At 37.0% G+C, this 13,696-nt stretch overlaps 1 protein-coding gene across 1 annotated transcript in view; it reads right to left on the reverse strand.

Moving 5' to 3' along the window:
- Positions 1–13,696, reverse strand: part of HMGCLL1 (3-hydroxy-3-methylglutaryl-CoA lyase like 1) — a gene marked incomplete at both ends in the record, with an annotated part of 82,316 nt that overhangs the window by 27,869 nt on the left and 40,751 nt on the right. The window contains 2 exons of the mRNA XM_080342549.1: positions 2,141–2,329; positions 6,785–6,848. Of these exons, the coding sequence (XP_080198675.1) occupies positions 2,141–2,329; positions 6,785–6,848 (253 nt within the window). The remainder of the gene's footprint in view (positions 1–2,140; positions 2,330–6,784; positions 6,849–13,696) is intronic.

The following is a 13,696-nucleotide window of genomic DNA, read 5'->3' on the forward strand; positions in this document are numbered from 1 at the left end:
ACAATAACCATAGGCCATTATTTCTATAACCCCTCAAACAAAGTTCACTCCTCATGAAATACTATGTCAGTTGCACAGATCCATAAAGGAGGAAGGGTAAGGAATTGCATCTGTGGAGAGTCATCTATGAAAAGAACTGCTGTGCTGAAGACAAGGGGTTTTACTCCAGTACTTTGCCCATTTATGTTTCTTTGGCAGATAGGAGAGCACAGGCAAGCCTAACACCAGGGGTGAGAACTGACCTGGGCACACTGATCCACTGGCTTGCGCACTTCACCATCCAGCTGACCTCTAAAGTCACCCTGTTTTAGAAATAGTATTGCTTAGCTATAACTGACTGCTAGCTGCCTCATTTCTTTGACCAGAGACAGGAAAGGATGTTGTGACGTACCGGCCCCATCTGAGGATCCAAGAGCCTGGGGACCTACCTTAGAGTGAGCCAAGGAGCTGCTTGCAGAAAGCCAGTCAGAAAGACTCTGTAATGCCTGCTACATCAAGGACTTCTGGCAAAATCTATGACAAGTTCAGTTCAGCCAAAAGCTCTGCACTTTTAGACATTCTCTGTAGCAGAACTTGAGCACACAGGGAAGTTTTCTGGTGCATCTCAGGAACCCCAAGCTTCTCAGAAATCTGAGAAGGCTGCACTTGGGTTATTTTTTAGGTCTACTGGTCTCTTGAATTTACATGTTAATTAGCCTAAACTGCACATTAGGTATATAAGAGCTTTCTTCCCCCTTTAAGTCTTACACAGTTGACTTAAGAAGTAAATAAAAAGATAGAAGCAGGAGGTAAACCTGAAACAAGAATCACAATGAAGTTAACAAAGCATAGCCATCATTCAATGTTTAGTAGGCACCACGACAGCAATCATTTTAAGGAAGGATTTGAAAAACAAAGCTTCAAGTATTTTCATGGTGAACTCCTCCCATGCTCAGGGGTTTTATGGCTTTTAGCTATTACATCTGCAGCTGAAGCTAACTGTGAAATTAGCAGTTTATTTATCCCATGGTACTCACACACACATTTGCAACAGTAGAAGTGAGTAAGGGTCAACAGTGAACAATGTGAGTAAAAGTGAGAACCCTTTTTACCAGATTTTGTAATTCAGTATTTAATCAAATACCTGCAGAGATTCACATATTGAAACATTTCCCTGTTCCTTCTTGCTTTTATCTACTGCTGCCTATATATACTGTTAACACACTGCTGTTATTTCTAAACAACATAACATGAGCTCTGCCAAATGAACAAGACAGGACAAAGGAAAGTAGACCTTTAAATATCGCTGCCTGAATTGCAAGGAAACAGAAAATACCATTAAGTATAAAATAGAATAAAGGCCTAAAATTTGTAAACAGCTTTTGATTCTGTAATATTTAGTAAAAATAGGTCTCCTTAGGAATGCATGTACACATTAAGATATTTTTCAAAATTACATCTTTACAAAAACTACATTAGAACTTGTAGTCTGTTTCTTGTATTGTGTCCTATCCTTAAAAATATATAAACAGAAAAGGAATTATGGAAATTAACTGTTTCTGATTATGTAGCCACAGATTTGAATCAAGATTGAATAGAATATAAAGTTGTTACCAGTCTTATTTGGAAGGTAAAACTGATAAACAGAAAAGCATACTGAAGGCATGTTAACAGTGATAAAAGTATCTAGACCACTAACCGTGCACATAATTACCAATAATTTAGATTTATCCATCTGAAGTCAAGATGTAATTATGCATTATTCTATTTTATACTTAGACACCTCTGTAAAATATAAATTTTAGTTTAGTGAACAATGAACATACAGGTGTTCCTAAGAAAAGTGGAATCTGAGACATCAGAAAAAAATTATATTTTATCTCCCTCATTCATCCCAAATCAATGGAATAAAATAACCACCACTATTTCTTAGTGATTTTGTAAGGAATTGAAGGTACATAAGGATTGAAATTTTCTTGCAAAAGCAACAGCAGTAATATCTATGAACAATCCACCACCCGAGCAATCCTTTTAGAAAGTTTAGTGAGTGCTTCTTTCCTTTTCTAGTAATTTCTTTAAGGCTGGAATTTTTTTGAAATTGTGCATTTGAATTAAACTAAGACTACTTCTATCATATTTATGAAATGAGAACCTGAATTACCTGTATGGCTGTGAGGATATTGGCTAACGCCTGGCCATATGTGTCATGGCAGTGAACAGCAAGAGCACTCAGAGGAATTTCTTTCATAACAGCTTCCAGCATTCTTTTCATACTTCCAGGAGTCCCCACACCAATTGTGTCCCCCAGAGAGATTTCATAGCAGCCCATACTGTACAGCCGCTTAGATACCTGATTAAAAACAGAGACACACAGAGGTCAAGATGAAAGAACAAAAAACAGGGTCAAGAAGATACATTAAAAAAGACATACTTCTGTACAGGTTTCAGGTTTTGACCCACCAAGGTGGCACCATGTATCAGAAACCCTCTATTTACTCTTTGAAATTGTCAGGCAAGAATAATATCTCATAGATCCTCTTACTTTAAATTTATAGTTCTCCTTCTGTACAAGGAATAACCAACCAAGCCAAATCTATCAAAACTTGCTTTTTGACTTTTCCACAGAATCCAAATAAGCAAGATTTCATACTAAGAATTACGTTTCTGTTGAGCCCTTTCCCAACATTTTGCTCCCTCTGGGGATTTCCCAGCTGTTTGGTTTTCTCTGTGTACTCCTCAGCTTATGAGTTGTGCAGGGTAAATATCTGCCCCTTTGTCTAGTTACTACACAGAGCAAAGCACATGGTTGAACCAAGACAATAAATAATTAACAAGAAGCCTGATTTTGGTTTCTCTTGGCACTGAAAACATCAATAAAAATGAAGTTTTAACATGTTGCAGTTAATATTAATTTTGCTTGCTTTTCAGGAAATTTAACATTAAAAGACTAACAAAGCAAAACTGTAAATTAACATTCTAGTCTTCAAGTTTTAAAATTTTTCTTGATATCAAACAAAACCCTACAAATTAGTTCCTCCTTATGTAAGTAAGAACTAAGTGTTTCTGGAATTATGTATTTGAGTTCTTCGTATGTGTAAAAGATTTGAGGTCTGGCCCCATAATGTTTGTATGGAAAGAGACATACACTAGGAAGCACAAAAATATGTTTGCACCAAAAATACTGCTTCAGAAATTGAATGTAGGAACTTTCTATCTTAGACGTGCTGAATTTATCTGGAAAAGGCTTCATCTTATTTTCAGTTGCTGAGTATGTTTGTCCCCTTTATCATTCTCCACTGTGTATCAATGATCCCCAAAGGCCACTACACTGGAACAGAATCCCAGTCTGGAAATTAACTGTTTAGATATGAAAAAAATACAGTCTTTTTCCAAGACATCTTCAGTTGCACTGCAGTCTGCTGTTAAAGCAATTCCAGGACTCCATCAATGGGATTGCTGTGAACATGTCTGAGGAAGCTGACAAAGTGCTGCTCCAGCAGTCTCGGAAGTGCTGGATTAATAATGCTGTTCACTTAATTCAAAGAACAGCTGAAAAAGAACTTCAAGTAGTCTGAATTGTTCTGCTTAAATCGTGGAAGGGCTATGACTATTGCAAAGGTAGTAAAACTCTTTGTGCTTTAAAGTCAAAGAGCCCCTGGTTCGCATCAACATAAATTGAATATACTCTCTATGAAGGGACATTCACCAGATTACAAAAAATATTCTATCTTGCAGCATGTTTTTATATCATCAACACATGCCAGGTGTTTTAACTGGACTGCTGTTGCAAGAAAAAAAAAAATCATCTGCAGTTACCTCTAGTTAATCCCCAAACTTCAGCTTTGTTTAAGATCAGGAATAAAGAAGCAGACTACATTTTCTGCTTGGTTTTGTTTTGGTGTGTTTTTTTTTTCATTCATGATTCAAAGCTTTTCTAGATGAGCATTTTAGTGCTGACAAAGAGACAATATCAACTGCTAGAAATCACGTTGCGTTCACCTTCCCATGCTCAGTCCTTAGGTCTTTCAGCTTCTGAGAACAAAGTTCTGAAAGATGAAAGAAGGGAGGGGGAAACTCTGCTAACAAGCTGAGCGGCATCATTGACTTGTCATGATTTAACCTTAAACTGACCCTTAAAAAGAGATGTAAATTTAATTTCAAGAAGAATGTGCATGCTCAGAAGCTGGCTGGGTATTTTTCATATTGGATTTTCTATCCTACCATAGTAGGAGGCAGCCCATTAGTTACAATTTGGTAAGATTTCATTGTGGATTTTTGGGAGGAGTGTGGGGGAGAAGACAATACACTGTTTTGGCAGTGTAATCAGAATGTGATACGAGCTTGCAGCTTTGTTGACTGAACAGGGTTGTGTTCTGCACCACTGAGCAGTTTATTGTGCATAGGCTTGTGCTACTCCCCTTGGGAGCATTGTCCTGACACCAAGCATTGATCAAAATGGGAGCTGGGGACCCAACACTGCAACCCGTTAGGCATGTGAACAATCCTACTGCTGGAAATAATATCTAACACTAGACTCTTAAACTGAATACAAAAGGTCATAACAGCTACAGATTATTTTAAGCAAATAATAACATAAAACACACTGCAGTAATTGTGCTGTAAGGGAAACTGTAATAATTCAACAGCATTCAAATAAGAATAGGTACATTTTCTGCAGCCTGATCAGCCTGTATGCTGGATAACAGGAAGCTAAAGTTAAAGGAAGCTAAAGTTAAGGGGAAGCTAAGTGGAGAAAGTATCAGGCATAAAGATAAAAACAGCCAAGTATATGACTGGAAGACAATGGATAACACAACTGGCTTCAAGGATGTTATATGGTGCTTCCAACAACTTATTTGCCTAAGATGGAAATTCACAAACCACGGGACGATAAATGGTTAAACAGTAACTCCCTTGCAAGAAAAAGCAAAGAGATAAAAAGGACTATTCAGTTTATTTTAATATATTATTTTTTTTTAATAAAGAACCATATGAGGATGTACCAGATGGATTCTAGAAGTCTGAAGGCATCTGAAGTTTGCACTTACTAGATAACTATTAGTAAAAGACTTACATACATAGTAAGCCAAAAATGCATGTAGTCTGGTTAATGAACCACCTCAGTTTTGCTCCAGTTAAATTTTTTTTGCTTAAAAGGAAAGTCATTGTCATTGACTGCAAAGGAACAGTCTAAACCTTTCAATCATAGCTGCTGACTATAACACACAGTCCTAAGAGTCACACACTCCCATGCCGAGGAAGGTGATGACCAGAGAGGCAGCTCTCTGAAAGAGTTTAGCAACACGGCCAGTTATTTTGATAACTCTGATTTAGCAAAGCATTAGCGCACGTGTTTATGCAAAATCCATTAACAGCTAATCAGATGCTTCTATATAAACATCAGTGCTTGCTGAATCAAGGCCTCAATAACTTTAATGAGGCAGCTTTTATTCTTAAGCACATACACAATGGTATACAGATACACAAGAAGACACATATTAGGATGAAGACAGAAGATAAAATATCTGTGTGAGTAAAACTTTGGAGGTTTGGAACACTAAGTAGCACTCCCACTGGCAAACTGAAAGGAGCTCTTTTGTGCAAGGAGAGCAGTTAAAAAACAAGGAACACACGGAAAGAAGCCTGTTGGGGAGTAAGCAGTGAGCAATTTACCAACAGCACAGCTGAATCTGTCATCACTGCTCTAACTAAAGCTGTGTCACTTCTAACTTTCACTTCATTTTAAACCAAATTAATTTAGAAATACTGAGTACCTTCCAATTTAGCCATTTTTTTTTCAAAGAGCGTGAATATGTGTGGCTGCTGTGGGAGAAGCATTATCACAACTTCCATCTGGAATGCATACTAGAAGAAGATGCAGGAGAACAGGACCTGAAAGCCACACACGCAGAACACAATATATCAAACAAATGTCAACTAGCTACTAGTGCTTCAAAGGAAAAAAAAAAAAAAAAAGTGATTTGGAGATTCTGCTAGATCACCAAAAGTAGTTGATTAAGTGCAACAGAGAAGACAAGTCTTTCTTCCGGAGGAAGGCCAGTGTGATCTGCCTCATGTCTCTTGAATTCTCTCCACTTCTCTACTGTCTATTTCAGCCTTCCTACAAAACTTAACACTTGTGTTTCACTCATCTCTTTCCCTGCTGGAAAAAAAAGGCTGGACTAAGACATCATCTTTCTTCTCCTTTATCATAAACGGGAAAATGAGGTAGGGAGAGAAGGCGCAGCTCCTTCCACCATAGCAGCAGAGCAAGTTAAGTGGCAGGAAATCATGTTGGGGATGAGTTTTGTTCCATGTGTCAATGACATGACACTGGCCAGGAGGACAATGTTGTAGCAGTGGCTCTAGCGGCTGACAGTGCAGCATGCTTATGCCAGCATAAAACTGATTTAAAAGTAGATACCCTTTGCAAGAGGTTGTAGCTGGAAATCATGTCATACAACATGGTCCACTGACATACGTGCTTGAGTCTATTTCCTTAAGCATTTCCTTACCTTCTTGTTGGAGGAAATAGCACATAATATTTTTCCTCAGGAGGAAATAGCACATAATATTTTTCCTCATGACTGATAACAATCAAAACATACCATTTTCCTCAGATTTGACTGCATATGTTTGAGTGAGTTTAGGTACTCAGTTTTAGTATTAGCTACGTTTTAAGTTTCTTTTCCTTAAATTTTATCCATTAAAGATCTTTTCAGTATTAAGTAGAGAACATTACTTATAGACTTTTTAAGTTGTATTTTTGGTTCATTAAAAAGACAAGCCAGAAGTTCACTCTTACTTCTGCCACTTTAGCTGGTATGATGTTTCCTTCATACGGGCAGCCCAATGCACATGACACATACCTACAATAAAAAGAACACACAAAGATATTTTTGTTTTATATATGTGAATCTGTATCCATCCATGTTAAACAAAATTTTGAATATTTAAGCCAGACAAAGTAGAATATATATTTGAATGAAAAGATGCATTCACATCAGATGAAAACAGTAGGTTATCTTTTTTATTTTTTTAAATCACAGAACAGAAATGTATAGCTTTAGTTCTGCTCAATGTATGTCACAAGTTGTAAAGGACCGGCGATGCAGCCAAGCTAACACTGCTGAAAGAGACTTCAACTTTTCTTGGTATTTCCTTCTGAAGTTGTAAGAGCCAGCTCAAATTTTGCCTTGCTTGGCCCACACAACGTATTCAGAAGAAAGTATCATTTTCTTCTTTGTGCCAGCTACCCCAACCATAGAGAGCAACACATGGACACAAGAAACTTACAACAACCCCACCATCTCATAAATCATTAGATTTGTGGTGAATGGGATAGCTTTCACCCTCTGTAATGGCATTTCTGTCCCAGTGCCCCAGAAGAATTACAGCTCCCTCGCAAGCTGTAGTTTAGGTGTGCCTTAGGACAAGAAGAAACTGAGAAGCCATCCTGTGTCTCACAGCAGCTATCAGCTTCACAAAGCACAAGAATCAAAAGCCACAACCATGCCTCCATTGTTCAGTCTTAATGCTGTGTTAGCATAGAATTTGGCTTAAATTTCTTTTTTTTTAATGACAATTAAGAGCCATGAAATTCCATTCATCCTTCTAATTGTTTATCTTAAATTGATTAGGAATAGGATTAAACTAACCAGAAACAGCCATTCAAAATCAAAATAAGTGTGGCTGTAGAGGGATTTACAACAGATTCAGAGGCAGGTAGAGCCCCAGTCCCTGTGGGAGGTTGCTCAACTGCTTAATAGAAGAACAAGAGCCTTCACTGATCCCCCATCATTCCCTTTCCCTCAATGCTGAAGGATATAATGTAAAATTATACACTGTATAATGCAAATGGGATTGAACAGATGCCAGTTTGTATGTAGTCAAGGTCCGGAGGGTAAAGGATGTATTATTTCTTTGCAGTTGAAGGAGAACTGATGGATAGAATGTGAAACTAGGATGAGTAACAGGCAAAAACAAATATTGACAAAATGTCAACATTTTAAAGTATAGAACATACTGCATCCCTCATATGAAGGTACAAAGTTGGTGCACGGCAAGTAGCAGTAAGAACGAAGCAAACCTTGAACCTAAAAAGAACTTGATTAGTCCTGACAAAGAAATGGAAATGATTTTTTTTTCCACAAAAGTGGTTGGGTCCATTACATCCTGCCCATAATTTTAGTCCAGATGCCTACTAGGCATGATTTCAATTATCTCTATGTCATTATGAAAACCAGGTTTGAAACTTCACCATTGACTTCATTAAATATCACCCTAATTTAGATGTCGATGTTTAAGTTTCAGAGTTCTACATTCTCTTATCTACATTAATGATAAAAAACTAGCTACTGTTAACAGTAAACACTGCCCTGCTTTTCAGTGACACATAACTCAAAAACAATTCAGGATAATTACCTTAATTTTTTTGTGCATACATAGTTTTTCAAATGAAACCAAGCATAAAATATTTCAGACCAAAAAGATTGCTTTTTACATAATACTACAGTGCCTAGAGCTAGTGAATACATAGACTTTTACTGAAATTATTTTGCAACATCAGCCACAGCACTTATTATGATGTGAGCAAGAACAGTACTAAATACAAAGTAAATGCAAAACATACAGTACATATGTGCACATGTTCACTTTAATTACATATCTCTTTACATGTTCCTAATGTCTGCCTATTTTAGATCAAGCAGACATGCATTTGGTAGTGATAATGTGGCATGAATGACATCTGGAATGGAGTAGGACAAACAAAAGGTATCTAGAGAACAAGGGAATACTCCCTGTGGTTCACACCAGCAAGCAGAAACTCGCCTGAGCTCACATAACTCAGCTGAGCCTGCTGGGGTATGAAAGTATGTGGTGACCTGAGGAATCTGCCTACTACAATGTACAAATCTGTTTGAGATTATGAACTCTCTGCATGCTTACACTATTACGACTAGACTGACATTTTAAACAAGGAAAATATGATAGATATAATATACCCAGACATCTGATATTCAGTATTAAACTAGAGAAAGTAGGGATTATTGAAAGAATTTGACAGGTAAAGAACTCCCTACCAGAGAGAGAACAAAGTCCTGTGAAGAATTAAAAAACTGGTTTTCAGTAGAGTTTATCAAGGATGAGCTTGGCGGAATTTTATCTAACATTTTCATTTAATGAATTGGCATAAAAAGTAGAGATGTGGTAATAGTATTGAATTTCTTATTACCGTCAATACCAAAAAAAAAAAAAAAAAGAAAAGCGCACTGGTATTCCTTAGAGGAAGGACAGACAGAGCAATAAAAATGGGACTGAGCTGATGGCAATGACAAAAAAAAAAAAGTGAAAAGCTTAAAATGAGGCTGTAAAAGAGTAAAACACACTCCAAACATCTACCAGGATAAGCATTTTTGATAGAGGACATAAAACATGAACTCCATTTGACAAGGTCTTGCTATGTTCTTATTGGAAATAAGAGCTACAATTTGACTCATTTGTAGAAAAGACAATGCAAGCTGGAACAGGCGCAGGCAAGGGCTGAGTACAGCTAGCAGGGACAGAGAGAGCCCAGCATATGAAAAGAGAAAACAGGCATGTCTGTGTGAAAGAGGGAAGATAATCGTGCGTCCAGTCTGAGATTTGCCAAGACATTAAGGCAGCGGTGGGTGGGACGCTTTGTAATTGCATTTCTGTGGTTTCAAATTAATAAACTTAGGTAGAGAGGAAACAGGTTTCAATAGGAGGGTAGATCTGTTATCTACAGATACGTTTGGCTGTCACATTTTCTTTTCTGTCTGTGAAATAACCCATAAGGCATTAAAATCACAAGAGAATTCAGCCAAAGCAGAGCTGCAAGACCTCCACCCACACCCCTCCAAAATGGGAGACAACTTCGCAGAACATGCTGGAGAACTGCTTAGAAAAAAGGAAGTTAACAAGACGGAGCCACAGAAAGCACCAAAAGACACAAGTTTAAAGAAGAGTCTGGTCAACTACAGCAAACACTACTGACAAGTCAAGAAGAATAAGGATAGACTACTGTTTCTGATATCTTGTCATCAGGGAGTTTGGTGAGAGCTGTTGCAGTTGCAAGCATGGAACAGAAGCCAAAGTGTAGGAGTTATAGGAGGGAATCACAGAGGAGGGTCTCCAGACAGTAATTATAAACAGCGCCTTCAATGAGCTTAGGAATGAAGAAGAGATAGGCGATGAGATATGATATGAAGAACCAAGTGGGGTCAGAGGTACAATTTTTAAGAGGCAAATGCTTGACTATATTGCAGTGGAAAAGAGCCAGAGGACAGCGAGAGGTTAAGAAAGAGAATAAGGGAGGGAAGAAATAAGAGGAAGAACAGAACATGGGGTCACTGGGGCAAGTGGAAGGGGTACAGATGGAAAGTAGACAAGAAACTCCTGCTGCTCTGACAGTGGAGAAGAAAGAGAAAGGATTAGGGGAGGGAAGGGAGAAGAGTGACGGAAGGAAGCACATACTGTATCTATTTTTCCTTAGGAGAAAAAGCAAGATCCTATGTGAAGAAAAGCAGCAGAAAGAAAGAGGGAAGAGTTTGAGCAATGAGTTACAGAGGCAACTGGGATTTGTTTGGGGGATTCAATTAAATTGGAGAATACAGCTGTTTTCTAAAATGATGGCAGGACAGAAAGAAAAAAAGACTTTGTAATGCAAAAGACTGTCTTGGTCTCAGGATATTCACCAGAGACACGCAACAGTATGAGAGCAGAAGCAAATATCTGGAAGTTCACAAAGCAGACTCTGCAGTGGAAGTGTGTAATTCTACGTATGTGCTTAAATCTTTATTGAATGAAGGCCAGGTATTTGAGTAGCTTAACTGCATCTTTAGCATGCAATCAAGAAAAGAGCCCATGCAACCAGAGGTGGACAGAAGGACCTGCAATAAGTGAACATACCTATGCAGCTGCTTTAGGAACACAGGGGTATTTAACAGCATTTAATGCCGTCTTTGCTCAGTCAGGTTCTGTGAAATCAGAATTCCTCCTTTAAAAAAAAAAAACTGATAAAAATAAGTTCTCTACTTGTTTCACCTGGCAGTTTACCCAGGCTCTTCCCTGTTCCATAGATTGCACTGCAGGTGAGTATCATTTGGTTTTCTCCTAAATTGTTTTCTATGCAGATAAAAACAATTAAAAAAAATAAACCCCAACAGGTTTACTGTTTAATATTTTGAACAAAAATTCTGAACAGCCTCTGGGGATGGGGAGAAGGAAGAGGAAGAGAGGTTTCAGTTTCTTCCAGTAAGTCAAAACCGAACTGCAATGTTCCACAAATGGTATAGACAATATAATGTCCCCACGATCAAGGTCACTGGGAATGGTGATAACCACCTCACCAGCCCAATGACTGTGAAGTGCAGAGTACAAAACCACAAACAGGGCAAATGAGCGAACGTTTCATAACCAAAGTGTGTTAAAAGGAAAATGAATCCAAGCAGAAACTGAACTCCATGTTGTAATCAGCCCTTTGTCAGCTTGTTTCAGCAAGATTTCCAGAGCCAGATCCACAGCTGCTACCACAGCTGGAAGCACAGAGCCTCCTGAGAAGCCAGTTGCAGACTCAGATGCTGCTGTTTCCTGTTTATTATTATAGTGTAAGTTCGCATATAATTTACCATGTTCACTGCAGATGTATTTATTTTTATTGGATGTTTGTGCTAAAATGTATATGCCTATCATTTGGTGAATTCATAATATTAGCGTTGATATGTTCTGTCTCTTCGCAAAGGAAGCCGTTTGTTAAAAACAGGCAATCTTTACTGTAAGGAGAGGGGAAATACAAAGAAGAAAAGAGGGAACGGAGATTATTCCAGAAACAGAGTCTCCAAGCCAAGGCCAAAATGTGTAAATAATGCCAGGATTTTTTTTTTCCACATTTGATGAAAAAAAAACAACTCTCCATGTATTTAGTGCCCAGTTGCAAGCAATATTTATGCCATTCAAAGTGAATTCTATGGTAATAATATTTGTAATTATTTTTAGAATGCCCATAGAACAGTTACATTGTGAACTATGTTCTAGAAAACAATCCCTCTAAAACCAGAACAAAACTCTTGATATAATGAAGGGTTGCTTAACCACTTCACTTTTAATAACTATACCAAATTATCCACGGAGCAATCAGTAACACACTAGCAAAAACTTTGTATTGTTACCTTATAATTTCATACTAACATTTCAAGCCTTATTTTATGCTACTCTTTAAGAAATAGGGATTATTTTTACTTCCTACAGGTATTCCTCTTTTTTTTTATTAAAAGAAAAAAAAAGAAGCCACTCTTCTGGCCTAATAATATTTTCTATCTGCAAAAATAGGTAAAAGTTGGTATAAAGTTATTCCTAAAGAAAATCTCTCCTCTTACATAGTGTAATCATCCAGTATGACAGAGTTTAGTACAGTGGGTCCTACATCCTTTTCTTAACCCGTCCCCAGTACAGAGAAATGCACCAAGTCCCCACATCCCAGCAATCTCCGGCTTCTCAGACTTCTCCAGGGGACTGGGACCAGCTGGTTTAATACTGTGGAACCCTGTAGATTTGTTCACTGTTCACATACTAAAATGTGTTACTTCCAACACTATTAAATGTTCATCTACATTTTCCTATTCCCATAAACTCAAATATAGGCTCATTTATAGTGACATGAAGGTGTTAAATTTGTTTTACCATCTAAGGAGGTTATCAATATAATTGTGACTATGCTAAACTAGACAGTGTAGTCTAAAAGATGGGGATTAAAGCAATGTGAAAAAACATGTGTACTCCAGCCCTAAGTATTCCCTAATACCAGAAAATACGAGTTTGAAGTTTCGGTCTGTATTCGTAAAACATACGTAGCTTTAAACTGTATTGATTTGTGCAAAACTGAATTGTTGGAGTTTATTCCATGGCACTTCTAATTAGGTATATAAAATACTATATTGTAAGGCTATCCAAATATCTTGAATTAAGGTATTTATGATGAACTGTAATAAAATAAAAAAAGAGGATTATTGAACTGAATTATAAAGATTAGATTGCCTTGATAATAAGAAGTTTCAGGCAATTAGGATGTTCCTTTATAAACAAAATGGACTTCATTACTAGTTTCTGGAGTTACTTGTTATAAAGTAAATTAAAATAAAACTCTTCCACATATATTTCTTTTTCAAAATAAATCAAAATATGACTAGCACAAGATAAAGACCATTTCTTTGGTCTTTATAAAGTGATAAGACCCAATTCTTTCTCTTTACATTTCCACTATTTTTGTCCTATCTTGTGTATTAGCATCAAAGTAAACCAATAATTGTTTCCTATAATCAACAAGGAATTATGTATGTTGCTATCTGTAACCAAATATAAAACATAACATAAAAGGTAATAATAATATCACATACAATCATTTGTTTGATTTCTATTTGTCATAGCAAAAATATTGCTATATTTCAAGTATATCAACCAGTATTTGAATTCTATACAAACACAGATGTAAGCCAAATATTGATACATTTCAATATGCTTTTATGTATTGTGAGCTTCATCATATTGCTCATTCTTAAAAGACATAGGACCATAAACAAAGGAATTACGTACACCAGTTTAGAATTAATGTGTGATTACATATACTTTAATTTATGAAGCAGCAGCTTTGTAAGGAAATGCTTCTAGAGTTATTTCACAGCAAATATTTGCATCTATT

This window comes from Nesoenas mayeri (assembly GCF_963082525.1).
Source record: "Nesoenas mayeri genome assembly, chromosome: 3".
NCBI lineage: Eukaryota > Metazoa > Chordata > Aves > Columbiformes > Columbidae > Nesoenas > Nesoenas mayeri.